Here is a 26,721-nt window from a genome sequence, read left to right as displayed (position 1 = left end):
GCTATTGCTTCATACCTGTAATAAGTAAGTATATTCTTTAGTATGTGTATTGTATTGTGTTTTTTCTGTTTCATGTTTTTGGCTGGGTTTTCCTCCTTCACACGCAGTCACAATATAATTCCTGCCACTATTTGGCTTCAATAAATATATTTCATCTTGTACTTTTGTGTATGGCTATTCTTTGCATATCTATACTTACATGTGAACCGCTCACTGCACGGCTGTTGTAAGAGAAAAAAATACCTATCTAGATGGCCCAGGTGTGATGGTACCATTGCTTGGCTGTGTTGGCAGCGTGCATGTCTACACTTGCATGTAAACCGCCCACCGCGCAGCTCTTGTAGCGGGAAAAAATACGAATGAAGTCGGCCCATTCCGAAAAAAGAATGCGAGTGAAGTCGGTCTAGGTGTGACGGCAACGTCGCTTGATAGGGTTGCCAGTGTGCCATGTCTCTACTTGCATGTAAACCGCCTACCACACGGCTGTTGTAGTGAAAAAAAATATGAATGAATTCGGCCCAGGCTGAAAAATTGCGAATGAAGTCGGCCCAGCTGTGACGGCACCATCGCTTGGTGGGGTTTCCAGAGTGCATGTCCCTACTTGCATGTAAACCGCCTACCACACGACTGTTGTAGCGAAAAATTGCGAACAAAGTCGACCCAGGTGGAAAAATTGCCAAAGAATTCAGCCCAGGGTGAAAAATACACAACGATAAGGGCACGCACAGCTCTCCCGCCCGCTGGTAGGTACCCGGGCAGCCCCTCACCCGCACGCCATCCCACCGCGCGCTTGAAAAAAAAAATTGCGAACGAAGTCGGCCCAGGCGGAAAAATTGCCAAAGAAGTTGGCCCAGGTTGAAAAATGTGCGATGATAAATGAACGCACGGTCCTCCGCCAACGTGCTGGTCACCGATCACTTCATAAGAATCTGATTAATTAAATTTGTGTCATGTTGGAATATTCAACTTAGCTATTGAAATTATGCACATCTAACAGAACTTGCGATTAAAGCTCCACTATTGCAATGATGGTGCTCACGTATTGGAACGTTAGACTTTTTATAATAAAACTTGTAATTTTGATTGTAATCGTATTGATTAAGAATGTCTTCTTTGATTAAATGTGCTGCTCCATTTTTATTCCCATTCATTAAAAACTTGTGTGCATGATGATTACCATTAATAAAAAATATTGTGTTTGATGTGTATTAAGTGTATTGTATTGTGTTTCTTCTGCTTCAGCTTTTGCGGCTAGATTTCCCCTATTCACAGATTGGCATTACAGCACTGGCATTAATAAATATATTTTAACTTGTACTTTTGTGTATGGCTATCCCTTGCTTCTATGCTTGCATGTAAACCGCCTACTGCACACCTGTTGTAGCGTGAAAAAATTTGCGAGTGAAGTCCACCCAGGCAGAAAAATGGCGAAAGAAGTCGGCCCAGGCTGAAAAATGTGCAAGGGTAAGCCCACACGCAGCCCTCCGGCCACGCGCCGACCGCCGCACGCAGGAAAAAATTGCGAAAAAAGTCGGCGCAGACGCTGTGGGGGTTCGAACCAGGCACCTACAGTCCGTACTGGACACCTATGTATACTACTCTCGTTGCATGAGAAGAGCTTCCCTTTCTAGCCACGAATGCTTCCTTGCGTTAATAAAAAACAAGGCGACTTCCTTTGCAGGAGAGCAAATCTGCGTTTTCCTGTACAGTCCACGCAAGGGTACCGAATGGCGTGTCGCTACTCTTGGCGTGGAAGATCGCAGTACAGTATACAGTATCACGTAGGATAATTGGAGGATAGTACAGGTCCCGACAAAAGTTTACGGAACACGCGAGCGGTGTATCTTCTTCTCGGTACGACACCCTAGCGGCGAGCGGAAGCTGGCGAAATCAGGCCAGTTCACTGCATCAGAGGGGTGGACGACTGCGCTCTTAGTGACACACAGCGGTAGTTTCGGTATGATTACTGTTGTATGTGCCCGGAAAGTGAGTTGGATTTTACTGTTGTGCTCGCCAACAACACGTGATTCAACGATTGTTGAGACAGCCCAAGCAGCACAATGTACTGAAAGTCGAGTGCAATAGGGGTGGACGGGTAGGTAGAAGGCCTTGAACAGATTCGTGAAACTGAAGCACTTTGATAAGACACATACCGACCACCCCTATTGCACTCGACTTTCAGTACATTTTGCTGCTTGGGAGGGAGCTCGCCGCTATCATCGTGATAACACGGATGAATCATAGTGGCAACACTTTACAGTGTATTGCTTTTATTGGAAAGCCATGATATGTAACAAGAGAAAGAAAGGTATCTGGTAAACAGTTGCTTTATTATGGACGACGCGTGACGTGCTCATAAACAATTGGCGCTGACATTGATAACTGATTGATTGATAAACAACTGACGTGAGTCACGAGTTGTTGACGAGCACAACAGTTAAATCCAACTCACTTTGCGGGCATATACAACAGTTATCATACCGAAACTCCCGCTGTGTGTCGCTAAGAGCGCAGTCGTCCACCCCTCTGAGGCAGTGAACTGGCCTGATTTCGCCAGCTTCCGCTTGCCGCTAGGGTGTCGTACCGAGGAGAAAATACACCGCTCGCGTGTTCCGTAAACTTTTGTCGGGACCTGTACCTACTCGGGTTAATCGCATCTTCTACTTTTTATACCGGTGTTCATTTTCGTTCTGCGGTAACAGAGATGAAAGTAAATCTGTCTCCGACGACAGTTACGGATGAAAGATGGGGTGGCGGGACCCTCAGAGCGAATGTTCAGGGGGAGGGGCCAAGGGGCCTCCCGGAGCCAAAACTCGGTGGGGGGGGGGGGGGGGGGGAGGCGACCGCCTCCTGCCCATGAGATGGCAGGCATCTCTGACAATCAATCACAGGGTGTGGGTTCGAATCCCACTGCTGGTGCCTTTTGCTTCAACTGCCAGCATTCAATTGGAAGTTTTGTTTTAGGTTTGCCATTGTTTACATCCGTATATACAGCGGTTTGGTTTCCGTATGTAGCGTCCATCCACTCCAGAGTAGCCTGCTTGAGGACTGGAGCAGGGGTTTGGCTCTTCGGCCCCTTGATCCCCAGGATGTGAGACAAGATGGATGGTTTCGGCAGTGTCCATGGCGCTACTGAAGAAGCGGATGGGGCAACAGTGAAGGCAGGTATATGGTCCGTTAGTTCTTGCGCACACTGCGCGATTTTGCTGCGGTTTCGCTTACGAAGCTTCTGTACCAGTGGGTGACGGCGATGGTGAGCGCGCAATCGCAAGTAGTGGCGGAAAGTTTCTCTCTTGCGGAGGACGCCAATTGGGAGTTCCCTGGCCTCGGCTACCACCATCCTCGTCTCAGCGCAACGCGGAACGCCAAGACAGGTCCGCAAGCTGCGCGCCAAGACGCAACGGAGCTTGTGTTCGGACGTCCGTGATAGTCCGTGCAACACAGGAAGGCTCTAGACTACTGAGCCACGAACAAGCGCTTTGTGGAGTGCAAGAAGGTCCCGCTCAGTACATCCCCAGCGCAAGCCGGCAAAGTGACGTATCACATTTCCCCAACGTTGCGCCTTTGAAGAGAGATAGTCAATGTGTCTTGCCCACGACAGGTTGCGGTCCAACACAACACCGAGGAACCTGTGGTGCCTGACCTGCCTTAACGGGGACCCCCCTATGTGTACTTGGAACCGGTGCATCTCTTTCCGGGTAAACGGAAGGGTAGCACTTTTCTCAGAGGAGATGTCTATCCCTGCGTTCAGGAAGTAGGCATGTATGGCATCAAGTGAGCTCTGGAGCCGACGCTGAATTGCAGGGCGGGACTTGCCACCAGTCCAGACGCAAATATCATCAGCATAGATGGACAGATGCACCCTCCGAGGAAGGCACTCCTTGAGGCCCATCAAGACAATGTTGAATAACAGGAGGCTAAGGACACTTCCCTGAGGAACTCCCTGTGCCGGAGTGATCTTTTCCGTGTCCCCCTCGCCTCTAGTGACGAAAATCTTCCGTTGACGGAGGAAGTCGGAGAGCCACGTCAGCGCCCTATGAGGCACCTGGCCCTGCAACAACCCATGAATAACACAGGGATGGCTTACGGAATCGTACGCCCGTTTGATGTCCAGGAAGACAGCCATCGCTATTTTCCTTCGCGCCTTCGCTTCTTCGACCGAAGAGGCTAAATCGAGCACCGAATCCATGGAGTTACGGTGCCTGCGGAAACCCGCCATTTCCTGAGGAAAAACAGATCTTCGCTCCAGCCACCACTCGAGCCGGTGCAGTATCATACGTTCAAGGACCTTGCCTAAGCAGCTGGTGAGGCTTACGGGTCGGAAAGACGCCAGATCGGAGGGTTGTTTTCCTGGTTTCAGGATGGGGACTACACGTGCCTCCTTCCACGCGGCAGGGACCTGCCCATCCCTCCATGACGTGTTATAAACCTCTAAGAGCGCCAAAAGGGATGCGTCGTCCAAATTGCGGAGCGCTACGTAACCGCAATGCATGCTATGTGCCTGACAAGACAACGAAGTCAGGTGAGAAATATTATGCTGTCATAAGCGAAACAATACTCAATCAAAACGAGAAACATTGCAAATTTAATTAATTTACTTCGAATTTTTATGGTATCTTGCAACAGAAAGTTGGACATAGATGAACCACACATACACAACACATCTGAAATGCAACTCAGAAATATGAGGCTTTCCTTACTCAGAGTATATTCGACTCAAGATGATTACTTTTATTAATGTCAATCGAGTGAACACCTGAAACAAATACAAGGCAATAATTACTTCAGGCAATCATTTTCTAACCAAGCAAAAAATATTTAAAAGTTTTCTACAGAGGAAATCAACAGACACAACTCATACATCCTGCATACATAATTCTCAACTCAGATAATATTTTTATTAATATCAATCGAGTGAACATCTGAAACAAGTATAAGGATAAGGTCTCCCCGCTTTGAGGAAAAGCGAGAGGTAGCTGCCGTGGTTGTTTCTTATTGTACCATGTCTATTTTCTGTGTGTTGGATATCCCCAGTTGATTCATAAAACAAAGTAAGTTTTGTAGTGTCTGTTAGAATGAACATTGTATAGTGTTTGATTTGATTATGTCACGAGGATGATTTTATGGTGGTTCAATGATAGATCATTTCCCTCTGTTGTTTACGTTTTGGGTAATGCGCCGCTTGGAGAAACTAGTTCGCTCTGATGTTGCTGTCTGTTCTCTATTAGTGCTGGCTATTGTTTGCGTTCCTTTGTTCTTCAGCCTTAAGTATGTGCTAGTCATAGTTGTAAGTTGGAATTTGTAATGTTTGTCATTTTGTTTGAGTATCGTTTCGCTATTATTTTCCTGCATGTATCTGTTGTTTGCATGTTGGAGGATGCGTCGGTTTTGGTTCTCTATTAGTGCTAGCTATTGATTGTATTGTGTTGATTCGAATTGTTTTCTTACGTGTGCGCTATTCACGTAATAATAAACTGATGAATTAAATATGTCTCGTGTTGGAATAAGGCATATCCAAGTTAGCTTCCCTATTGTGCTTGAAATTACCTTAGTCATGCGAGGGGTATTCTCGGGAGCGAATTTGAACGGAGCGCCGAAGGGAGTACAGCTGGCGCCGCTCCGTGGCCCCAGGTGCCGCGCGGAGGCACAGCGAGCAACTTGACGGGACCACGGCCGGTCCCGGCAGGAGCATGCGCCGTAGGATCCTGCGTATGCGTTCATCGAGAGTGGAAATCTCCATGACGCCAGCTTCCGCACGATGGTCGCAGTCTATCGCAGTCGCACCCAGTGGTTTCCGTCGACATCCCGAGACGATGTTGGATAGTTGGTTGCCCTAATTCACGTCAACATTCGCCGGGCATCCAATGTCATATGCTTCCCAGTGACGAGACGGAGAGCTTTTAGACCACGAAGCAATCGGACCGACGGAATGGAAAGACGGTGCGGTGCCATCTGCTCGTGTTTGTATGGAACATTTCCATGATTGCGATTACGAAGGGGACGCTGAGTCTCTTCAACGTACTGGATACCGAGCTCAGTGTCGTTTGAATCAAGGTGTAGTGCCATCACAGTACCTGTCCACACCGGGGAAAGAACATCCACCTAAACGGCGCAGAAATGTGAGTAGTTTTCGTTATTGGGGCTAGCAAAGATCTCTCAGTCCGAGTGATCTAAATGCTATCACAGATTTCAGGATTGCGTAAATGGGTGAATTCTCATCTGCGTGACTTCGAACCTTGCGGCCGCTTATGGCACACAAGAGATAGAGAGTAAAAAAAAAAAAAAAACACACACACACACACAAAATAGAAGTTACCGAATCTAGTCACTAAACTCAGGTGGTGCACTGTTGATAGAAACAGACTTCGTTTAGCATGGGTTTAAAAACCAGACTTTAACAGAATATTTATATAATATATTGAACATATGTATCCTTTCTTTTCTCTTCACTCATCTACTTTCAGGTTTACAGGTAAATTCCTCAGCGGAACCTGAAACCCCTGAGGTGAGGATTGTATCTCATTACGGCCGAAAGTGTTTCATTATCACAGAAGACAGTCTCATTACGGCGAAAAGAAAAAAAAGAAGCATCTGCCGTGTTAGCAATCACTGTGTTGTGTGCTTCCCAAAGTAGTATGTTCATGCTGCTTCATGAATTTGTTGCAAAAATATTTTTAATTCTCATTGAATATTTGTATCTGGTGAGTGTATTTGCTCCCAGTCTTCGAGCAACATGCTACACATTGATTCTATGAGCAAATTCTTGGTGACCATTCAGAAGGGCTGCTGCACAGGAATGTGTACAAGATCCTATGACATTCTACTAGTCCCCTTTTCAGCTCAGCAATGGCTACGTAGTTGGCCCAGGTTCTGGTAGGGAGCGTCCATGCTGAAGCTGAATAATCCGTCGTTTCACGTCATTTGTACCTAAGGCCGTGTGTGTGTGTGTGTGTGTGTCGGGGGTAAAAATCGGGTTTCAATTCAGGAGCCGTATAACAGGGTAAAATCAGGTAATATCGTGTGGAAAAGTAGATTTTCCAGTGGGAAATAAAAAAAAGAGAGATTCACAGACTTTAGATTGACATAAGATGCAGAACTGCTGTGCTGAAAGTCCAATGCTTAGTGTTCTTAAAGGAACTGTAAAGTGAATTCTAACCCAGGGAAACCTTATGATCTTTTGAAAGTTTAGGAACTGCACATCTCAGTTCCGAAATATTTCTTTTGGAATCGCTGTTTTCTTTGAGTAATCGAATTTCAAAGATTGCATTCGAACGAAAGGCTGAGTACTCCCTCGCAACAACACTGGGTCGGCTCGTGTCGGCTAGCTAGCCTGTGGCTACTTTCGGCTTAGTGATCCGCGTCCGGGTTTGCGGCAAAACCGAAAGTGTTTTGGGAGACGCGTCCTGCGATGTCCAGTGTAAGGTGCCAACGAGGAGGACGAGAGGGTGGGGTCACGAGGAAGAAAGAAGAGGACACAGTTTTGGACTATTGGGTTCCTTCGAGAAGGAACGTTACAATTGGCGCAGGAGGAGATGTATTCCTTGACGTCAGTCTTCATTTTCGGCCACGTAAAGCGTTGACAGAGCTTGTGGTAGGTCCTGGCAATGCCGACATGTGCCAAAAAATGAAGGCCAAGTACACCCCAAGAGCTGACCGGATGATCTTGCCAGAGCATTCATCCCGGCCATTCGAAGTAATACATCTTGATTTTGCCGAGCTCAGGAAGAAATCCGACATCGTAAGGAAAACTCAAGCGTTCCTACTGGCCATCGATGAACACACCCGCATAGTCAACACCCGCCCAGGGGGGGAAGACTCAGTCAGTGTGATCACGCTGCTCACAAGGGATATCTTCAAGAACACAAAGGTGATCGTTTGTGACAACGGCCCTGCGTTCACAAGCAAACGCCTCGCCGCATGGCCCCAAGAGAAGGGCATCCAGCTGAAGTTCACAGCCCCGTACCACCCCGCGGCAAACGGCATGGCTGAACGCGCGATTCGGGACGTGAAGCAGTTCGTTCAGCTATATCCAGACTTCCCCGGAGGATGGAAGACCTGCCTGGAAGCGGCTACGCACCACCACAACCGCTCATACAACCAAGCAATCGGTTGCTCCCCACATTTTGCCATGTACGGTGTTTCACCTGTCCTACAGGCCGACCGACTGCTGGGCATCGCCGACAACGTCTCTCTGAACGAGAAACGCAGGACACCCTCACAGATTCATCGATACAGACAGGCTATGAAGGAGCACTTCGATCGCCGTCACAGTCACCGCATTCCAGACATAGTCGTGGGCGACCTCGTCCTCATTCGTAAAGGCACACTGGACAGGGCGCCGCCACAGGGACCATTCGTGGTGGTCCAAACCGCCTCGAAGCAGGGGGTACTAAAGACTATTGGATACAGACTTCCGGAAGACGACCGATTGCACATTGCCTCTATCAGCAATAGTCTGAAATACAATCCCAGGAGGGATTACTCCAGACCCCCGGGGCCTATGTAAGGTGCCAACGAGGAGGACGAGAGGGTGGGGTCACGAGGAAGAAAGAAGAGGACACAGTTTTGGACTATTGGGTTCCTTCGAGAAGGAACGTAACATCCAGCATACCAAACCTGAGTGCCCTCGAGCTTCGGATAATCGAACGGTCACGCCGGCAAAACTTCTGTTCGTATGACAGCACGCCGGAGAGTCAACACGACACGATGCCATCCGCGGAGTCGTCGACGGAGGACGAATTGCCTCCATCGCCGTCGCCTGACCGCGTTGGGAACAGTCTTTGGTTAGTTACATGTGCAATGAAACCGTTGAGAGGGTCACAGTGGAAATTCGGTATTGCTTCTTCATGTTCAGGTGTACTTGCGGCAAATGTGTACCGATGCCGACAGCAGAGGAATGCCTTTGTTGCCGCGAAGTGAACGAGGCGGTACAGAAGCAACGCAGCGGTTGCATAACAAGAAATGAGTATTTTGAGATACTGTGCCTGGACACTGAGGTGCTCCAGGTGTCCTACTGCTATGTGAGAGAAAGCGACGACTACGCCGTTATCCGGAACAGCGAAGTAAACAAGTGAGTTCATTCACGTGCGCGTTCAGTTTCTGTTATCAGAAACTTACATGTCATAATTTATACCTGCCTATGGAACATGCAGGAAGTTTAGGTACGTCGCCTACAGGCAGTTGACCAGGTGGCTCTGGGGACCGTTAGGAAAACACTGCAGGAAGGTCCTCCCAGCATGTGCTGTACATGCCATAAGGGATAATTTTCCTTCCGAACTGTACAAAGGCTTTCGCCTTCCTGATGTGTGATGCAGTAGGTGTTCTCTGACAATGTGTATTATTCATTCCCTTTCACTGAGGTGAAACTTTCATTTTTCTTTCAGGTGTTTGTGGACAGTATTCAATGTTTGCACCGTAGACAGGTACACAGGATGGTTTGGTCGTGAAAACTGCAAAATCACAACACTATCCCTTTGACACAGAATACTGGGCCGGGCACATACCGTACTGTAGTAACCCAACAGCCACTACACAGTAAAATACAGTCTACAAACAACGAAGAATGTAAACATTGCTTTATTGAAAGAACACATGACCGATAACAAGAAACAGACACAAGATGTATATCAATTTGCTATAGTTTCACTTCCCACCGATCAGTAACAAATGAATGCATGATGTTTTCCTTTTCAGTACATAGATGTGTGCCACAAACGTGTCCTAGTCCATAAGCTCTACAGGAGTACCCACGTAAGTCCATGACTTCTTTATTAGTATAAGAAGAGCCTCAGGTTGGGACATGCCAGTGACATCAACATAGGCTTTTCTTCAGACGCATCCCTGTCATCATTGGCTCCACAAGCATGTAAGGAAAAATAGTACACCTTCTTTGTGCACATTCATCTTTGCAACCCTTTCTCTATTTCTAATTATAAATTTTTTATGGTTTCCTTAATAGCTGCCCAATTCCTATGTAGATTTGTACAGCTACAAAGGCAGAATAAATACGACTTTCAACAGCTGCATCTGCATATTACTTCTGCACTCATGAATGCCCTGCCAAAAAGAAAGAAGTATGTTAGGAAATGCACGTTTGCCATGTGACACACCTGTTCGCAGCCGTGTGGCCATGCCATAGGCCACGGACTTCATATAGGCTACTTATCCTTCGCTTTTGTCATCCTATCCCGTTGCATACAGTGTATGGCGTGGTTGTTGGCACACCATGCTAGAACCTGGCCACCAGAAAAATTGCCAAGGCAAATGTATCTCAGCTGTTCCAAGGACAGTAGCATCTTCAATCAGAGAGTTAGATATCGAGCAGTGCAAAGTAACCAGGATACCTCAAATGAAGAGCCTACAAGGATGGCCAAACACTCCCTGATGGCTAGTGTCATATCCCATCCTGTAAAACTTCCGTGATGGAGACTAGGTCTGCATGCAGGCTGAAATGACACAGGGCTTCATTACTGGTTCACATTTTATGGAGCTTTTGGGGCTATGAATACAGCGTAAAGCTTTCGGGAATTTTTTTCTAGGTTTGTGGAGCACAAAGAGAATAAACAAACATGTGCTCTGAATTTATGCAAATTTGAGTGGAAGGACTTCCAGTACGGTAAATTCAGAGAGAAATCAGGCTCAGTCACTCAAACTAACAAGTACTAACTAAACTAACAGGTTGTACCTGTTCGGTACAAACAACTGCATCTACATGTGACTGCATCTGCCGCCAAACAAATTACTTAACAAGGCATGTTAGAATGTACACATCCATATACAGTATGAGCCTACTGCACTGTGTGTGTAGTTATTGGTACTTCCCTCTTATATTTGAAACGAAGGCAGGTCATTGTGGGCAATCAAGTATTTGCAAGTAGGCTTCATTTCACTGCTAAAGCTTGCGTCATGGGAGTGGTCAGCTGAAAGATCACACAAATGATATTGCTAGAGAACACGTACATGAAGTGATGAATGAACATTACCTCATTCTCATGGTTGGAGGGCTTTTTTTCTCAATCAGGCTAAGTTCCAGTTAGAGGCACATGTCATGGCAGCAGTCAGCTAGAAAATCACAAAGTTATACTGCTACGAGAACCCATGAAGTGATGAGAAAACAGTACCTCGTTCTCATGGATGAAGGGGCTTTTTTTCTCAATCAGGCTAAGTTCCAGTTAGAGGCACATGTCATGGCAACAGTCAGCTAGAAAATCACAAAGTTATACTGCTACGAGAACCCATGAAGTGATGAAAGAACAGTACCTCATTCTCATGGATGGAGGGGCTTCTTGTCTCACTCAGGCTAAGTTCCAGTTAGAGGCACATGTCATGGCAGCAGTCAGCTAGAAAATCACAAGGTTATACTGCTACGAGAACCCATGAAGTGATGAAAAAACAGTACCTCGTTCTCATGGATGGAGGGGCTTTTTTTCTCAATCTGGCTAAGTTCCAGTTAGAGGCACATGTCATGGCAACAGTCAGCTAGAAAATCACAAAGTTATACTGCTACGAGAACCCATGAAGTGATGAAAAAACAGTACCTCATTCTCATGGATGGACGGGCTTTTTTTCTCAATCAGGCTAAGTTCCAGTTAGAGGCACGTCATGGCAGCAGTCAGCTAAAAATAAAACATTATACTGCTACGAGAACCCATGAAGTGATGAAAAAACAGTACCTCATTCTCATGGATGGAGGGGCTTTTTTTCTCAATCAGGCTAAGTTCCAGTTAGAGGCACACGTCATGGCAGCAGTCAGCTAGAAAATCACAAAGTTATGCTGCTACGAGAACCCATGAAGTGATGAATGGACATTACCTCACTCTGTTGGGAACCGCAGCATTCTTCTAGCTATCAGGACCTCCTTTGGTTGCCGTTCGTACTGTGCAGTCATCGGTGCAGGCTCAGGGTTTTTGCAGGCTGCTACCATTTCACTGTAGCTCACATCTTGGCAAGTTGTCATTGCTTCCCTCAAAAGATGGTCTACATACCCTGCCAAGAAAAGGAAATATGGTCATGCCTAAATCTCTTCCCTACACTATGTATACTAAAACGAAACCCACTATGTGTTGCTTTTGTCTTCATGGTAGAAACTACTTCCGTGCCCTTTTTCGTCTTAACTAGCTTTCTCCTGTACATCAGACCACCATCCTTTCGACGTGCAAGTGGGCGGTCAGCATTTTCATTAAAATGCAGGATAGCGATTTGCGTCCTAGGTTCATGCAATGACACAGGGAAAAAATGGCACTATCAGTATCAGTGAAACAAGTATCCTATGTGCCAAAGTTTGCGGTACCTGTCTGAATCATGATAATAACATTAATAATATACAGTTCAAGTGATGCTTGAAATAAATAAAAAAAAACAAAAATCATGTACACTGAGTGTTACACACCTTGCACGCATAACTTTTGGAGTGTATGCCGTTGATTTGGGAGCAAATTTCAGAAGCAAGGAGTGGAAGGATTCCAGGCCTGATGTTTGCCCCACTGTAGAGAGCTGTTCAATATCCTTCAGTAGCCTTTTGTCTAACACTATCTTGCACAGTTTTATGTAAACAACAGTGCCTGCATGGTTGACGTATAAAGTGAGAACACCATGCACACATTAGTCAATATGGGCTAGAAAGCAAATGTACTCTCACGCCCTCCAATTACCAGGCTGCAGCCAGGGTCTCCGGTCGCCAAGGTCACCGTGGAGGCAACGGTTGTATGGTCCGTCATGGCTGTCATGGATGTTGATAACATGCCGGGTCAAACCTAGAGGCATTATCTCTTAGTTAATATACACTGTCTCCTGAATGACGATACAGTTCATTAGAGTACGTAAGCTCATACTTCTCCACATGCTAAGCAGAAACTCTGTATTCCCCTCAGAGTTGCCACTACACCAGTAAAGGTGGTTACAAATATGCTGCACCCATGGTTTTAGGGCAGCACATGCACGGGAATTGGCTGCAGCTTCAAGCTTTTTCTTCATCCCTGCATTACAAGATCTTCTTGTGAGCTAACATCGCCCATAAGCATTTTGAAGCTTGGCAATTGTATGACGCAACTGGTTATCATAAGCAATTATAATCTAGTTCTTGTTACCTTTTACAACATGCCAGATGTCAAATCCATGGACAATGGTTGGCTCATTCTCACGCATGTGCTTTCGGACAGCAGGATGGCGATCAGTAGTGATAGATGCAACTGTGATGCCCTTGCACTTCACTTCGTCCAGGCACCTTATGAACCCGGCCTTTTTCATGTGGCTGCTGGATCTAATATCTTCTGACTGGTGCAGATGAGATATGTTCAGGAATATTGCAATAAAATAACATTTAGTGAGCTGACAGAATTCACCTCCCCGACCTGAATTTGCACAGAGTTGATGATCTTCTGTGATGCTGCATCCATAAAGCTGTATGTGAGGTACTTAGCAGAGTGCCCAGGGGAGTCACACCTGCCATCACCCAAAAGGTCCACGTTCCTGTCTTGAAGTGACGAGAGCAGGCATTCTCTTTCTGTAGTCGAGACCTACCATAGTGGATCGAAGGAAGCGATGACGGGAATAAGAATGAAATCACTGCATTCGTTATTCTGTTGACATTGTGGCTGGAAGATTATTGTAACAGGAAATTCAATCGCACGAAGTATGTATGATTTCTAATACCAGTCTATGCTCCGCAATATGGCCGTGAATTCTGATAGTCCTACCTGTGTCACGGCAGGGAGTAGGCACCCTCTCTGGTAGGTGTTGTATGCTACCTTCGAGATCACCTGAACATTAATTGACTCGAGTAACCGGAGAACCTGCTCGAAAGCAAATACACGGTGTCATTTGAATCTGTGTCAACGTAACAGCCTATGAGTACTTGCCTTGGTTGCACTAGCCCCACTGAAAAGTATTGCGCCAGACAGCAAGATGTTTCCTGCAGCCATCCTGTTCACCTCTGGCTGGCTTTTCCAAGATAAAGTGTGCTCACTTGGGCACTCAGCTTTTACGGTGAGAAGTGTCCCTCGAACCTCTGTGCCCACTTTGCACGCCGCACCGCAAGTCCTGCATTTCTCGAACAGTTCTAACAATGGAGCTTCAAATACGATGTACTTCTTCTGATCAATTGGTGAAGCAGAGGGCACACCACTGCAAAGTGGAAGAGCTTTTAGTATGTATCTGCAAACTTGTATGAGCAGGCTATGTACCATTCAAAACTGTCGTCTTCAGACATGCGGAATGACTCATCGGCTGGCTCCATCACTGGTGAAAACATAGTCGTATCATGCACCTGTAAGGAATGCGGAAGTTCAAATTTTCTGTGTAGTCACGTCTGTGTAGTGTCAGAGAGCACTCCTGCTCGGACTCCAACGGAGTCTGCAGTATTTCATAAATAAAGTAAAATAAATAAATAACACAGATAAAACGGTTAAAAAGCAAGCGAGCTGGTGGCTAAGATCCATCTCGAAAACCCGAGACTGGGAAAAAGACGAAAAACAGACGACACAACACAAAGTCTCAAAGACAGCTAAAGTTTAATCGACAACCGCACACTTTTAACACATCAGGTGGGGGAGGAGGGACAGTGCAAAAGGCTCGCCAAAGCAGGGCGGAAGGTCACAGACGCTTTGCTGGCACAGTTCCCAGCCCCCAAAATTGACAATGTTTCACTCAAAAGCCTCCGACTGAGGTCGGTCTCCCTGGCCTTGACAAAGGTCTCTTCCCATATGGGAGAACAATTAAAGCAAACTTTGAGATGCTTTGCCAATTCCGACGACTGGTCCTCATTTTTCACCTTCGAAGCGTGCTCCCGGAGCCTGTCATTCAAGCAACGTTTCGTTTGGCCGATATAGAAAAAACCGCAAGCAAAAGGTATCTGATACACCACATTTGACCGGCATTGTACATAGCTATTTTTATGCGATTTACAAACTTTGTCAAGCTTCTGGAAAGGACAGAGAGCATCAAGTCTAAAGCAGTTTTTAAAAACAACCCGGACACCAAACTTTTTTGCTGCAGCAAGGATGTTATGCGAGACATTGTGAAAATAAGGGATCGCAACACGAATCTCATTATCAGTGACAAGTGGGACACAAGGGGAAATTAATCTGCTAAAAACAGACTCAAGAGCGCTAAACAGCATTGCATTAGAATAGCCTGCGAGCCGCAGACGATCACACTGAAAGTCTAAAGAAATACACAACTGATGTACACATGACTTCCTCAAAGTGCTAGACAGTTGGTCCGTTTCCAATCAAAAGCAGGTATTGCTGTGTCAGATTTCTTACGTGTTTTAGAGCTTTATCTGAGATCGTCTGCTGTTCGCATTGATAAGGGTCTGTTCATTCAAAAAACGGGGGTTTGCATTGGTTCGGCCATCGCACCTGTGTTGTCAGAGATTTACTTGTCTACTGTTGATAATGCTGTTACATCATATCTGTCGACAGTTCCCCGTGCTCAACTGCTTGTTAGGCGCTTTGTAGACGATTTGCTGCTGCTCTCTACTTTTGAAGATGATATTTCCGCCTGTGAGCGTTTGATAAGAGCGACATCCCCTGAGTTGTCCTTCACTGTTGAACACCCGACCAATGCTGTACTACAGTTCCTTGATGTGAGGCTCTTGCTAACACCTTCTTTGTGTTGGTCGTATGAAAAATTGGCTGCTAAGCCACTTTTACCCGCTAGCAGTTGTCATTCAAAGAATGTAAAACGTGGTGTTGTCACGGGCTTCCTGTCTAGCACTTTGAGGAAGTCATGTGTACATCAGTTGTGTATTTCTTTAGACTTTCAGTGTGATCATCTGCGGCTCGCAGGCTATTCTAATGCAATGCTGTTTAGCGCTCTTGAGTCTGTTTTTAGCAGATTAATTTCCCCATGTGTCCCACTTGTCACTGATAATGAGATTCGTGTTGCGATCCCTTATTTTCACAATGTCTCACATAACATCCTTGCTGTAGCAAAAAAGTTTGGGGTCCGGGTTGTTTTTAAAAACTGCTTTAGACTTGATGCTCTCTGTCCTTTCCAGAAGCGTGACAAAGTTTGTAAATCGCATAAAAATAGCTATGTACAATGCCAGTCAAATGTGGTGTATCAGATACCTCTTGCTTGCGGTTTTTTCTATATCGGCCAAACGAAACGTTGCTTGAATGACAGGCTCCGGGAGCACGCTTCGAAGGTGAAAAATGAGGACCAGTCGTCGGAATTGGCAAAGCATCTCAAAGTTTGCTTTAATTGTTCTCCCATATGGGAAGAGACCTTTGTCAAGGCCAGGGAGACCGACCTCAGTCGGAGGCTTTTGAGTGAAACGTTGTCAATTTTGGGGGCTGGGAACTGTGTCAGCAAAGCGTCTGTGACCTTCTGCCCTGCTTTGGCGAGCCTTTTGCACTGTCCCTCCTCCCCCACCTGATGTGTTAAAAGTGTGCGGTTGTCGATTAGACTTTAGCTGTGTTTGAGACTTTGTGTTGTGTCGTCTGTTTTTCGTCTTTTTCCTAGTCTCGGGTTTTCGTCATAAATAAATAAATAAATTTTAAATGAAACAAATGCATGCCCTACCTCTGGGCATGATGGTGTACGGACAATAGGTGTTGAAACCATCACTGGAGACATGTTGACAGGTGTTGACGGTGAATGATCCGTTTGCGTGCTTTCACTTCTGACTTCCACTTTCTCGTCCGCTATGATGGAAACCTGTGTCGCTGATATAAATGAAGTATACAGTCAGTGTTCACCACACAATTTATTTCATACTTACATTCTGAAAACACTGTAGGTCTACAGTATGTGTGATCGCACTCTGGGAGACTAGCTTCATTTGCAGTAACACGCTGTGAAATTGAGATAACTATATTTCCCTTTGTTCTTCACCAACCACTGTTCTCTACTCATAGACACCTACGTTAGAATTGCTACCAGCCGATGTAGTGGCCAATGTGCAGTCATCTGCCGTGGGTACTGCTACAATCATGCACAGATTGCTAAAATCACTGTTATCAGCCTGCAATAGGAACACAGCAACGTCAAATTTTCACTGGTCAGTCACGAGTCAAAGCTCCAGCTCTACAGCAAAACCTACCAGAAACCACTCCTGCGACGGGTCAGGGCCACTGCTCGTCTGTTCAAGGAGGAATGAATACAACTGCAGTCAATGATTCCGTTTGGTACATAACGCAGCGTACGCATCACAAGTCCGTTTCAATTTAGTCAACCAATTATTCCTATGTATCAGTAAATACATACCTCGTGTGCACTGATGTTCGCGTCGTCACACGACCGCGCAAGGAGAAACACTGGTGTTGGGACTGCGGTCGGTTTGAGACGTCTTCGACCGTCCGCTGTTACCACTTCGTACGACTCGTCAGAGAAATGCGTTGAACAGATACGGCCCGAATCACGAATGTCCTGGCCAAGCGCTTCGAACCACTTTCGTTTTCTCACATTATCCCTTGGAATCTTGTGGTACACAACATCCCTTGTCGAAAGAGCACGGTTGGTGCATCCCCGAACATTACAGTAGATACCTGGCATTGCTGTCAGGTGAAGTTCTGCTCAATTTCGGCTGGAAAAAAACTTTTTTCACGCACAAACCTCGCCAGACACAATTTACGCTGCGCGATATGGTTGGGAGGAGAGCAAATGGGGGCGCCGACAGTATTTTTGGATACTGCTTCTTCGATATTTTGAAGAATTGTCCAGGTAATTCTTGTGATTCTCAAAATAGCGCTTACTAGTAATTAGCAACCGGTCATAAGTTCATCGTATAATAATTAAGTACCACGTGACCGGAGTACTCCCATCATGACTTTTTTAGCTGTTGTGGTGCGCGACCTACCGTCCAATTTAACTTTTCGAACTTATTTTGTGTAATAATTAACGCGCTTTCAACGCTTAGGCTCTGTCTGGAGCATCACACGGGCAAACACTACCAGGTCGCACACAGAAACAGGGGGGGGGGGGCAAATTTCACTTTACAGTTCCTTTAAGTGCCTGTATCGGTGGCTCAATTGGCACTGTGCAAAGTTCATTTTTTAGGTTTTACCCTAAGTGATGATGATGCCAATTGGGATTTGGAGGGGGGTGGGGATAAAAACAGGTTGTACCCTAAAACACAGTGCCCCATTTATACCGGTTTCACGTGTTTACCCCAAGCGTCGTGCCATACTGATCAGCTCCTCGTTGATTCTGTGAGCAAACTGTTACGAAAAGAAGCAGACTTCTGGGTTCCGACCGTCTTTACTAGCCCGTATCTAACATGTAACTGCCCCGAGCGTGACCCGTTCTCCACCGTCCCGTGCCCCCATGCTCTCTTCGTCATCGCTTCCTCTCAATCCCTAACACCATGCCCGGCGGGGGTTGGCTGGACGTCGACTTCCAGCCGGGAAAGACGCTGGACGGGGCGTGCCACGGATGATCCATTCGGTAGGCGCACAAAGCATGCGCGTACGACACCGTCTCTCCCACGTAGCTTACAGAGGAGCCCACGGAGAAATCGTGCGTGCGGTTACGTCTTGGGACTGCCGCTCTACCCCCTGCACGACCCACCCGAAGACAGTCTCCACTGCTGTCAGGGTGTCTGACAGACGCTCCACTCGACCGGTGACAGCTTTCCAATAGTGGTCGGAACCTATAAGAACTCCTATCTCATTCGTGCAACTCGTGTCCGCTCAGTCCAGCCCATGCAGCCGCATAGCTTGAGTGGTTGTCTTATCCAGAGGTGGCGTAAACACCTTGCACATGTCTTCCATGCAGAGCCTCGACGTCGACGAAGGATGAAACATTTGACAACGCGTGCAGGCGGACCCGGACACGCTCACAGCGGAATGACTTCGGATGATGACTTGACGCGAAAGAGCAGATGGACATCTCCTCTTCCCCGTCAATCTCGCAACGAAGGTCTCTTAAAAGGTCACGGCGGATGAACGTCCGCTGGCTCCCCGTGTCAAGCAGAGCCCGTATCTGCTGTTTCCCTGCAGTTCCCGATGCCCATACAGTTGCCGTCTGCAGGTGGACGACTCCGGATCTTCGCGGACAGACGTTCGTGGTTAAGGTTGACACAACGGTTTTAAGGGAGATGAGGCTATTGGGCGGCATCGAGGCGTCATCAACGTACTGGATCGAGACTAATGCGCTCCCTGTACTAGAAGAGGTGGACGTCTGCGGTTGATTCTGCGGATTCTGAACGTCACACAAGATCGTGAGATGACGACCACGGCATAGGGAGCAACACAGCTGCGCGGCAGAGCCACATCGTCTGGATATATGGCCGGGCTTGCCACATTTGAAACATCGGCCGGTACGAAAGATGCGGTTCCTCTTCTCCGCCGGTGGGACGCTGGAACAGGACTCCAGGCGATGCTCGGTCGAAAAACATAACGGGCATAAAACCTGCAATGCTCCGGAGTGTTTTTTTGCGTCTAGTCGTTTGGCGGACAAAGCAGACGCGGTTGTTGGTCGCAGAGGAACGGATCTGCACGGGCTGGTGAGTTTGCGAGGCACGTGGGCGCCTTGTCGTGACTTAGGGCTACCTCCTCTCGCGTTTCAACTTGCACCTTCAGAAAAGAAAGCAGGTCGTCGATCTCTTCGGTGGTTCCGTCGCCGTCTTCACAACGTTGAAGACTGGTTTCTGTCCTCCGTTGTTGGCGAAAAGAGACGCAGAGTTTCTCGGGGAGGCATCGCACCAGCACCCGACACAAGATGACAGCGTAACACACCAAATTTCGCCCAATGACGGGACAAATTTGGCAAGCCAAACTGGCCATCGATGGCCCATGCTTGGCCAAACAGCACATTTCCGGTATGGGTTTCGTTCCTTGGCCTAAGACTCCGGCATCATTTGGCTGGCCAATCACTGCCCAAACACGTCGGTTAATTAGTGAACTCTTGTTAGTACACAGGCAGTGACACCGCACGCGGGTTATGGTGAGCTAGAAGAAGAACCTTCTAGCTCACCATACGCGGGTGGTGGACGCTGCAGTCACATAACGTGAGCTGCTTTCAAAAGACACATCACATGTGCGCCAGTGTTGCCACACGTGAAAAAAATTTATCTGTAGATCCGAGTCCGAAAAATCTGTAGATCGAGCTAAAAATCTGTAGCCACTCAAAACTCAGTTTCTTGAACTCTTTGCCTTCAAATCTGGAATGTCTGCCTGCGTCTCTAAATTAGTGGAAGAGCAAGGGCTTAGTTCGTTCCACTGCTGAAGACCACAGCTGGAATTTATTGCGCCCTGGCATTACGCGTTGGAACTTTCGGTTTCGGTTTGCGATGTCGCGTACTTAAGTCCGCTACAATCACAAAAAAGTATCACTGCACGTAGATTTTAATACTTTGTGATGTGTGTTCACATCAGCTGTGGCGCTCCAATGCAAGAATAATGCAGGGGCGCCGTATCGCCGTGTAGTAGGAACATTTCTCTCGCTCGTTCCACCAGTGGTGAGCGAGGATCGCAATGGACCACAAAAACAATAAAGCTCGATATATTATTTCCACAAACATAATGAAAGCGTACATGCGTGACGCGAATTATAAACTTAGTGGTTTCACTGCAAAGCCAGTCAAGCAGTGGTTTATCCAGAATCCCAAGCATGGAGTGGTGTTGCAAAAAATTGGGGGGAGGGGAGTCATTATTATAGTTACGTCATTACAGCTTAACCTATCATTACCGACATGTGTTTAAAGCTGAAATCGCGAGGGCACCGCTGTAGGGGGTACACAGGTGAAAAAGTTAGGGGGTGTCATTAAACATATGAGGGGGTGTTAGGGGGCTGTAGGGGGGGTCTGGATAAATCACTGCAGTCAAGCCAAGTCTGTGAGGCAAAGTGGTTAACGCGCACACAAACACCCATGAAAACTGATTTAGCGTTGAGGCTCGCCAATGGTTCAATCGCTGTAGACATCCTTCTCCTCCGGCGAACCCCGCGCGTTTCGTGATCCACGGATCAAATCCCTGTCAACGGCGAAGGCGAAGAGGCTTGACCCAACAGCATGCGTTTTGTCTGCAGGAGGCCAGTTATGGTGATCATTGAGAGGCTGCTTCTTTGCTTCGTTTTCGTCAAATTTACTGCGGAAAAAATAGTCGGTAAAGCACTCAATCCAGTGTTTTGCTGACGTTTTTCATCGTTGTCGTTTTGTGCCCTGATGCGGAACACTGGGTCGAGTGACTCATTCGTTGAAGCGAAAAATCATGAGATTTTCAGAAATCTCTGTAGATCTGTAGATTTTTGAAAAAGTAGGTAGATCTCATGATAAATCTGTAGGTGTGGCAACACTGATGTGCGCGCTCGTCCGAGGCTATGGATACGTGGCCGACAGTAGCCGAGCGTTGCGATATCAATACGGCACTCGCTGTTGGTGCGAGCACAAGGGGCGCATTACCGCAGCATCGTACGTCGCCCGTGCTCGTGCAGTCAGCGGCGTTAGGACGTGAAGCTGCGCTTTTCAAACTATGCAAACCGATCAAGCAGCACATTATACCGTATATATTATGTATGTCATGTATTTATTATGTATTATATTATTATAGAGTATATCACGTCGTTTGGTTGCAGAACGCAATGCGCTATATCAAGGAAAGGAAGGATAACCCACAGACAACGGCGAGCCCTTTCACCACCACCACCACCACCAATATCCAAAAGTTTTGTAACGCGCTGGGATGGGCTCTTCCTATAATTCAGATTTCTAACCATATTATTGGTAGAACCTTGGCCAGAGCACTTGTGACAAGTACTGTAGCCAAACTTGTTCCAATCTTTGTTTGGCCAATGTTTGAAAAATCTCAAAATTTTCCTTCTTGGCCAAATTTTGTGCTGGCCAAATGGCTGCCATACCCTTGCCAATCGATGGCCTTTGGCCATAGCTTGCTTGGGGTACTTCTCCCGACCGATGCCCAATGCGTCAAGAGCAGCAACGCGCATCGTTACTTCATCGTAGAGGCGTCTCAGCTGCTCGACATGCTGCGCGGTCGGAATGGGGCGCAGCTCCAAGAGCCGATCGATGTGCTCAGCACTAAGCATGTCAGGTCTCCCGAATCTGTCCTTGAGTATCTTGGTGGCAGACGGATAGGTATCCACATCATCCACATCGCCGCTGATGCGAAGCTCCTTAACCGCCCGTTTTGCAGCGTCGGTAAGGTAGGTGGCTAGGTATTTAAACTTCTCCACAGGCGACAAGGCCTCGTTCGAATGGATAGTGACATCAAAGTGCTCCCAGAACTGGTGCCATTCTGAGAACTTCCCGGAAAACGACGAAGCTTCGACTGTGACTGTGACTGTGAGGCTTTGGAAGCTGGACAGTGCGGAGGTGTCCTGCAGAAGACTGCGAGCGATCCACCGTCCCGTGCCCCCATGCTCTCTTCGTCGTGGCTTCCGCTCAATGCCTAACACCAAAGTGTTACGAAAAGAAGCAAACTTCAGGATTGCGACCGTCTTTACTAGGCCGTATCTCACATGTAACTGCCCCGAGCGTGACCCGTTCTCCCCCGTCCCGTGCCCCCATGCTCTCTTCGTCGTCGCTTCCGCTCAATCCCTAACACCATCCCCGGCGGGGGTTGGCTGGACGTCGACTTCCAGCCGGGAAAGACGCTGGACGGGGCGTGCCACGGATGATCCATTCGGTAGGCGCACAAAGCATGCGCGTACGACACCGTCTCTCCGACGTATGACTCGTGTCACTCGGCCGACCTTCCAAAAAGGCGGACGGACCCTATCCTCTTCAACTAGAACCACGTCTCCTTCGCTAAGGAGAGTTTCTTCCGCCGTAGCTCGGTGGTGTGCGGAGCGTAGAAGTAGCAAATACTCTCGCTTCCACTGTGCCCAAAACTTCCGCTTGGCCTTGCGGACGCTTTCGAGGCTCTGGCACAGCTCGTGACGGCCGCCCGATGATGGGACAGCTTCCCAGGCTTGATCGTTGGGAAAGGAAGTGGCACGTTTACCCAGCAAAAAGTGTGAGGGCGTGAGAGGCTCCGGGTCCCCGGCGTCGGTGCCCACGTGCATAAGTGGCCGGGAATTAACGACAGCTTCTATTTCGCACAGGGCTGTGGTCAGCTCTTCAAAGGTTAAACTGCCTCGCCCCAGACATCGCCTCAGAGCCTCCTTCACCGTTCTTATCAGGCGCTCCCACCATCCGCCCTACCAAGGAGCACGCTCGATGATGAAGCGCCACTCTATCCGACGTTGGGTGGCGATGTCCTGAACGTCGGCGTCAGCGACCAACAAGAGAACGGCGGACCATTTGTGGAAGGTCCGTGCGTTGTCGGAGTAGACGCACGAGGGCATGCCTCGTCGAGAAATGAACCGCCGAAAGGCGAGTAGAAAGTCGGGCACGTTCATGGACGAGGAGAGCTCCAAATGAACCGCTCTGGTCACGCCACGCGAAAAAATTACGATGTAGGCCTTAGAGCTCAAGAACGAGCCTCTCAGGTACAGGGATCCCGCGAAGTCCACGCCAACAACAATGAACGGCTCCGACTCCGTGACTCTCTCGCGTGGTAGCGGAGCGGTGGGGGCGGTTCCAAGTTGTGGATGATGTTTGCGGCAGGTGAGGCAGGTGTGAAGCACACGTCGTGTTGTTTGACAGTCGCGCAGTATCCAAAACTTGCTCCTGACTTGGCTTAGCGTGTCCATCCATTTTATGTGCGCGTGAAAGTATTGATGATGTAGCAAGTTTGCGATTCGATGAGCAGCCACTTTGCTTTTCTAAGTGCCGTGTCGCGAGAAATTCACAGTCTCGCGGATATAATGGTTGCGCTAAATGAAATGATTAGCGAGTTAGCGCGCAACCTTGAAAATTATCAGGGTGAAGGTAGCGGTTACGTCTCCCGGGACGTATACGAAATCGAATTGAATATAAGCACAATTGAAAAAAAAGAAGATTGGATGTGATACTGTAATTCCTGCCGAATTGAAAAAAAGAAAGAAAACACTCACAAATTTAAAATGCCCTGACAACGAGTGTTTCAAATACAATACTATAGGGCTGTTGCACTGAAGTTTGCACAGCGCCATTTCGGGCCCAAACGGCCGCGGATCCCAACAGTAAGGAGTTCCATCAGCGGGTTTTGCATGGTGTGTCAAACGGTATGGTGCCAAGGAAGCTACAAAACCTCTAGGAAATCAACAGAAAAAGCGGTGCTTCTTGAAAAGCGCGAACAACTCGAAACCGTGTACTTGAAAGTGCCGCGTCGTCTGCTAAACTGGGGAGTGTTGCATGATTCGGGGCGCTGATGTTGCTGCTCACTCGCGCCACCTGGCCCAGAGCAACAGGCCCATAGCGCTATTGCATCCTCAAAAAGCGCGTGGAAATGATTGGAAAACATATCGCAAATATCTCGTTGATCTCGAATCGAATCCCGCGGCTAGAATCAAATGGTGGCCCGACGGTCCGGGAGATTGCAGAATTTGAAGAACAGAATCGAATTGAAGTGTATGTGTACTCATATCAGGATGGGAGTATCCACACTTCTCGTGTTCCACGTCTCACATTTAACGATAAAGTGCAATTATTAGAATTTGATAATCACTTTTTTGGGATAAGGAATTTCAGAACCTTGTTTGGTTACAAAAATAGATATTTTTGTGAAAAGTGTACGAGGGGATTTACAACACAGGAAAACCTAGTGTCACATAGGAGAGTGTGCAAGAGTTTTGATGAGCTTTTGTTCGAGTTCCCTGAGCCAGGTAAGAATGTTCTAAAATTTGACAAGTTTGGTCACATGTTTGCATTTCGATATATTATCGGACTCGATACAGAGTCGGTCCTCGACCCTAATACAAACGTGAAGAGTACCGTACAGAAGCATGTTATGAGTTCCTTCTGCTGCATTCTAATCAGAACGTACGATTTGAAAATACTTGGAAATGAAAAATATTTAGGCTCCGATGTCGCTTCCAGATGCGTCGACTGCCTGCTACGTTTTCATAACAAGGTGGTCGATATCAGTCGTTGCCCTGCCCACATTAAACTCACAGACGAAGGGACTCGTAAACATGTCGCTGCAACGCACTGCGAGTATTGTGGTGTGTTGTTTAGTGTTCATAGGAAAAAGGTTCGTCATCACGATCACAGTCGTGAAAGCAGTGTCAGCAACTTTTTGGCTACCATTTGTAACGAATGTAACATCAGTTGCAGCAATCATGGCAAAATTCCTGTGCTCATCCACAATATGACATCAGCTCCCTACTGCATTGCTTCCATGCTTCGAAGTGGAAACACCCACCCAAGCTCATCGTGACCAGCACGGAGAAGATTCGCAATTTTGAATATGGCAATCTCATATTCAGGGATACCACACAATTTTTAAATAGTTCCCTTTCTTGCTTGGTGGATAGTTTGAAGGTGTCGGAAGGAATTAAGGCATTTAAGTGCCTACAGCAGGTGCATGGTAATGACTTTGCACGTTTAGCCAGGATAGGCGTGTACCCTTATTCCTGGATCAAAAGCTTTCAAGTCTACAATGAAGAATGCCTGCCAGCAAAGGATGGTTTTTATGATGATTTGAATGGAACACACGTCAGCGACGATGACTATGCTTTTGCTCGGGAAACATATGATCATTTTGATTGCAAGTCATTGAAAGATTATACTTTGATCTATTTGGAATGTGATGTCCTGCTCCTGTTAGATGTTATGCAGCATTTTAGACAGCTTTCTATGAAGACATATGGATTGGAAGTGCTGTACTTTGTCAGTCTACCCGGATTCAGTTGGCTGGCTGCACTCAAGTATACAAAGGCCGAGATCGAGCTGCTTACAGATAAAGATATGTATCGAACAATCGAGTCTTGTAGTAGAGGTGATATGTGCCAACAAGGATTGAGGTATGCTGCTGCCAATAACAAATATTGTGCAAACTTTGACCCAGAGAAACCACCTAGTTACATCTCCTATTGGGATGCAAACAGTCTGTATGCCAGTTGCCAAACATTGCCATTGCCTATTGGAAGATTCGAGCGGGTGCCCGAATCTGAATTTTCGAGTTTGGACATCATTAACCATCCTCAGGATGCAGAGTATGGCTACATTTACGTGTGCGACCTCGTCTACTCGTCGGAGCTACACCAGAAGACCAGGTATTTCCCACTAGCTCCAATGAAGCAAAAGGTTGATGAGAGCTGGTTGTCAGAGTATCAATTGGCTCTAAAAGACCAGTTGAATTACAAACCTGCAGCACAGGGTAAGTTACCTCTCACTTGTAATGATAAAACAGAGGATGTTGTATATTATCGTTTGCTGAGTCTATATTGCAAGTTAGGTATGCAGGTGAGAAAAATTCATAGAGTGTTGAAATTTTGTCAGGGTACGGTCTTTGGCCCGTACATTGAAATGAACATTCAGCGACGCATTGCAGCGCAAACGGACATTGAGAAGCAGGTATTGAAGTTAAGCTGTAACTCTTTGTACGGTAGGACACACCTTTCCCCCAGGCGATTTAGATCAATTAAGATAGCATTCAGCAAAGAAGAGGCCCAAAGATATAGCTCCTCAAACGAGTGCATTCGATTTGAAATTTTGTCAGAGAATTGTGTGTTGTATGAGATGAAGAAAAAGAAGGTAAAGTGTAGCTTTCCATTGCAGATTGGTTTTTGTATTTTAGATTATAGTAAGTTGGTAATGTATGAATTTGTCTATTGCACTCTATTGGAAAAATTGAATTGCCCTATCACCATCATGTATTCGGATACCGATTCTGTCATTGGTGTGTTTCATGCATCAGAGTATGAAGAAGAAATAAAAAAGATTGCAGATGATCACCT

At 47.0% G+C, this 26,721-nt stretch overlaps 2 protein-coding genes and 2 long non-coding RNA genes across 4 annotated transcripts; 1 reads left to right on the top strand and 3 right to left on the bottom strand.

Annotated features, from left to right (window-relative positions):
- Positions 1-7,597: 7,597 nt before the first annotated feature.
- Positions 7,598-9,324, top strand: LOC135395998 (P2X purinoceptor 7-like). Its single transcript, XM_064627076.1, has 3 exons — positions 7,598-8,783; positions 8,855-9,070; positions 9,153-9,324. Exons 1-3 carry the CDS (start codon positions 8,707-8,709, stop codon positions 9,307-9,309), a joined length of 450 nt encoding a protein of 149 aa, XP_064483146.1. The 5' UTR covers positions 7,598-8,706; the 3' UTR covers positions 9,310-9,324.
- A 1,943-nt stretch (positions 9,325-11,267) lies between these two features.
- On the bottom strand, positions 11,268-11,888 carry LOC135395997 (uncharacterized). The gene is made up of 4 exons (XR_010423237.1): positions 11,812-11,888; positions 11,673-11,752; positions 11,538-11,615; positions 11,268-11,339 (listed from the first exon to the last, which is right to left on the bottom strand). It is a non-coding gene; the product is annotated as an uncharacterized LOC135395997 (long non-coding RNA).
- Positions 11,889-13,071: 1,183 nt separating this feature from the next.
- Positions 13,072-14,248, bottom strand: LOC135395817 (uncharacterized). Its single transcript, XM_064626907.1, has 5 exons — positions 14,181-14,248; positions 13,857-14,121; positions 13,695-13,790; positions 13,341-13,514; positions 13,072-13,272 (listed from the first exon to the last, which is right to left on the bottom strand). Exons 1-5 carry the CDS (start codon positions 14,246-14,248, stop codon positions 13,072-13,074), a joined length of 804 nt encoding a protein of 267 aa, XP_064482977.1.
- A 2,292-nt stretch (positions 14,249-16,540) lies between these two features.
- On the bottom strand, positions 16,541-17,085 carry LOC135395996 (uncharacterized). Its single transcript, XR_010423236.1, has 4 exons — positions 17,045-17,085; positions 16,868-16,966; positions 16,724-16,796; positions 16,541-16,667 (listed from the first exon to the last, which is right to left on the bottom strand). It is a non-coding gene; the product is annotated as an uncharacterized LOC135395996 (long non-coding RNA).
- Positions 17,086-26,721: the final 9,636 nt, after the last annotated feature.

This window comes from Ornithodoros turicata, chromosome 5, assembly GCF_037126465.1.
Source record: "Ornithodoros turicata isolate Travis chromosome 5, ASM3712646v1, whole genome shotgun sequence".
NCBI lineage: Eukaryota > Metazoa > Arthropoda > Arachnida > Ixodida > Argasidae > Ornithodoros > Ornithodoros turicata.
The sequence above is the reverse complement of the archived record's forward strand: the minus strand, read 5'-3'. Positions and strand labels throughout refer to the sequence as shown.

Excerpts from the sequence above, each read along its gene's own strand:
- LOC135395998 (XM_064627076.1), top strand. The coding sequence starts at position 8,707 with ATGCCATCCGCGGAGTCGTCGACGGAGGACGAATTGCCTCCATCGCCG. Across the intron at positions 8,784-8,854 it reads CGCGTTGGGAACAGTCTTTG|GTGTACTTGCGGCAAATGTG; the intron begins GTTAGTTACATG and ends CTTCATGTTCAG. Across the intron at positions 9,071-9,152 it reads CGGAACAGCGAAGTAAACAA|GAAGTTTAGGTACGTCGCCT; the intron begins GTGAGTTCATTC and ends TGGAACATGCAG.
- LOC135395817 (XM_064626907.1), bottom strand. The coding sequence starts at position 14,248 with ATGTTTTCACCAGTGATGGAGCCAGCCGATGAGTCATTCCGCATGTCT. Across the intron at positions 14,122-14,180 it reads GAAGACGACAGTTTTGAATG|TGGTGTGCCCTCTGCTTCAC; the intron begins GTACATAGCCTG and ends TCCACTTTGCAG. Across the intron at positions 13,273-13,340 it reads TGCAAATTCAGGTCGGGGAG|TCAGAAGATATTAGATCCAG; the intron begins GTGAATTCTGTC and ends CATCTGCACCAG.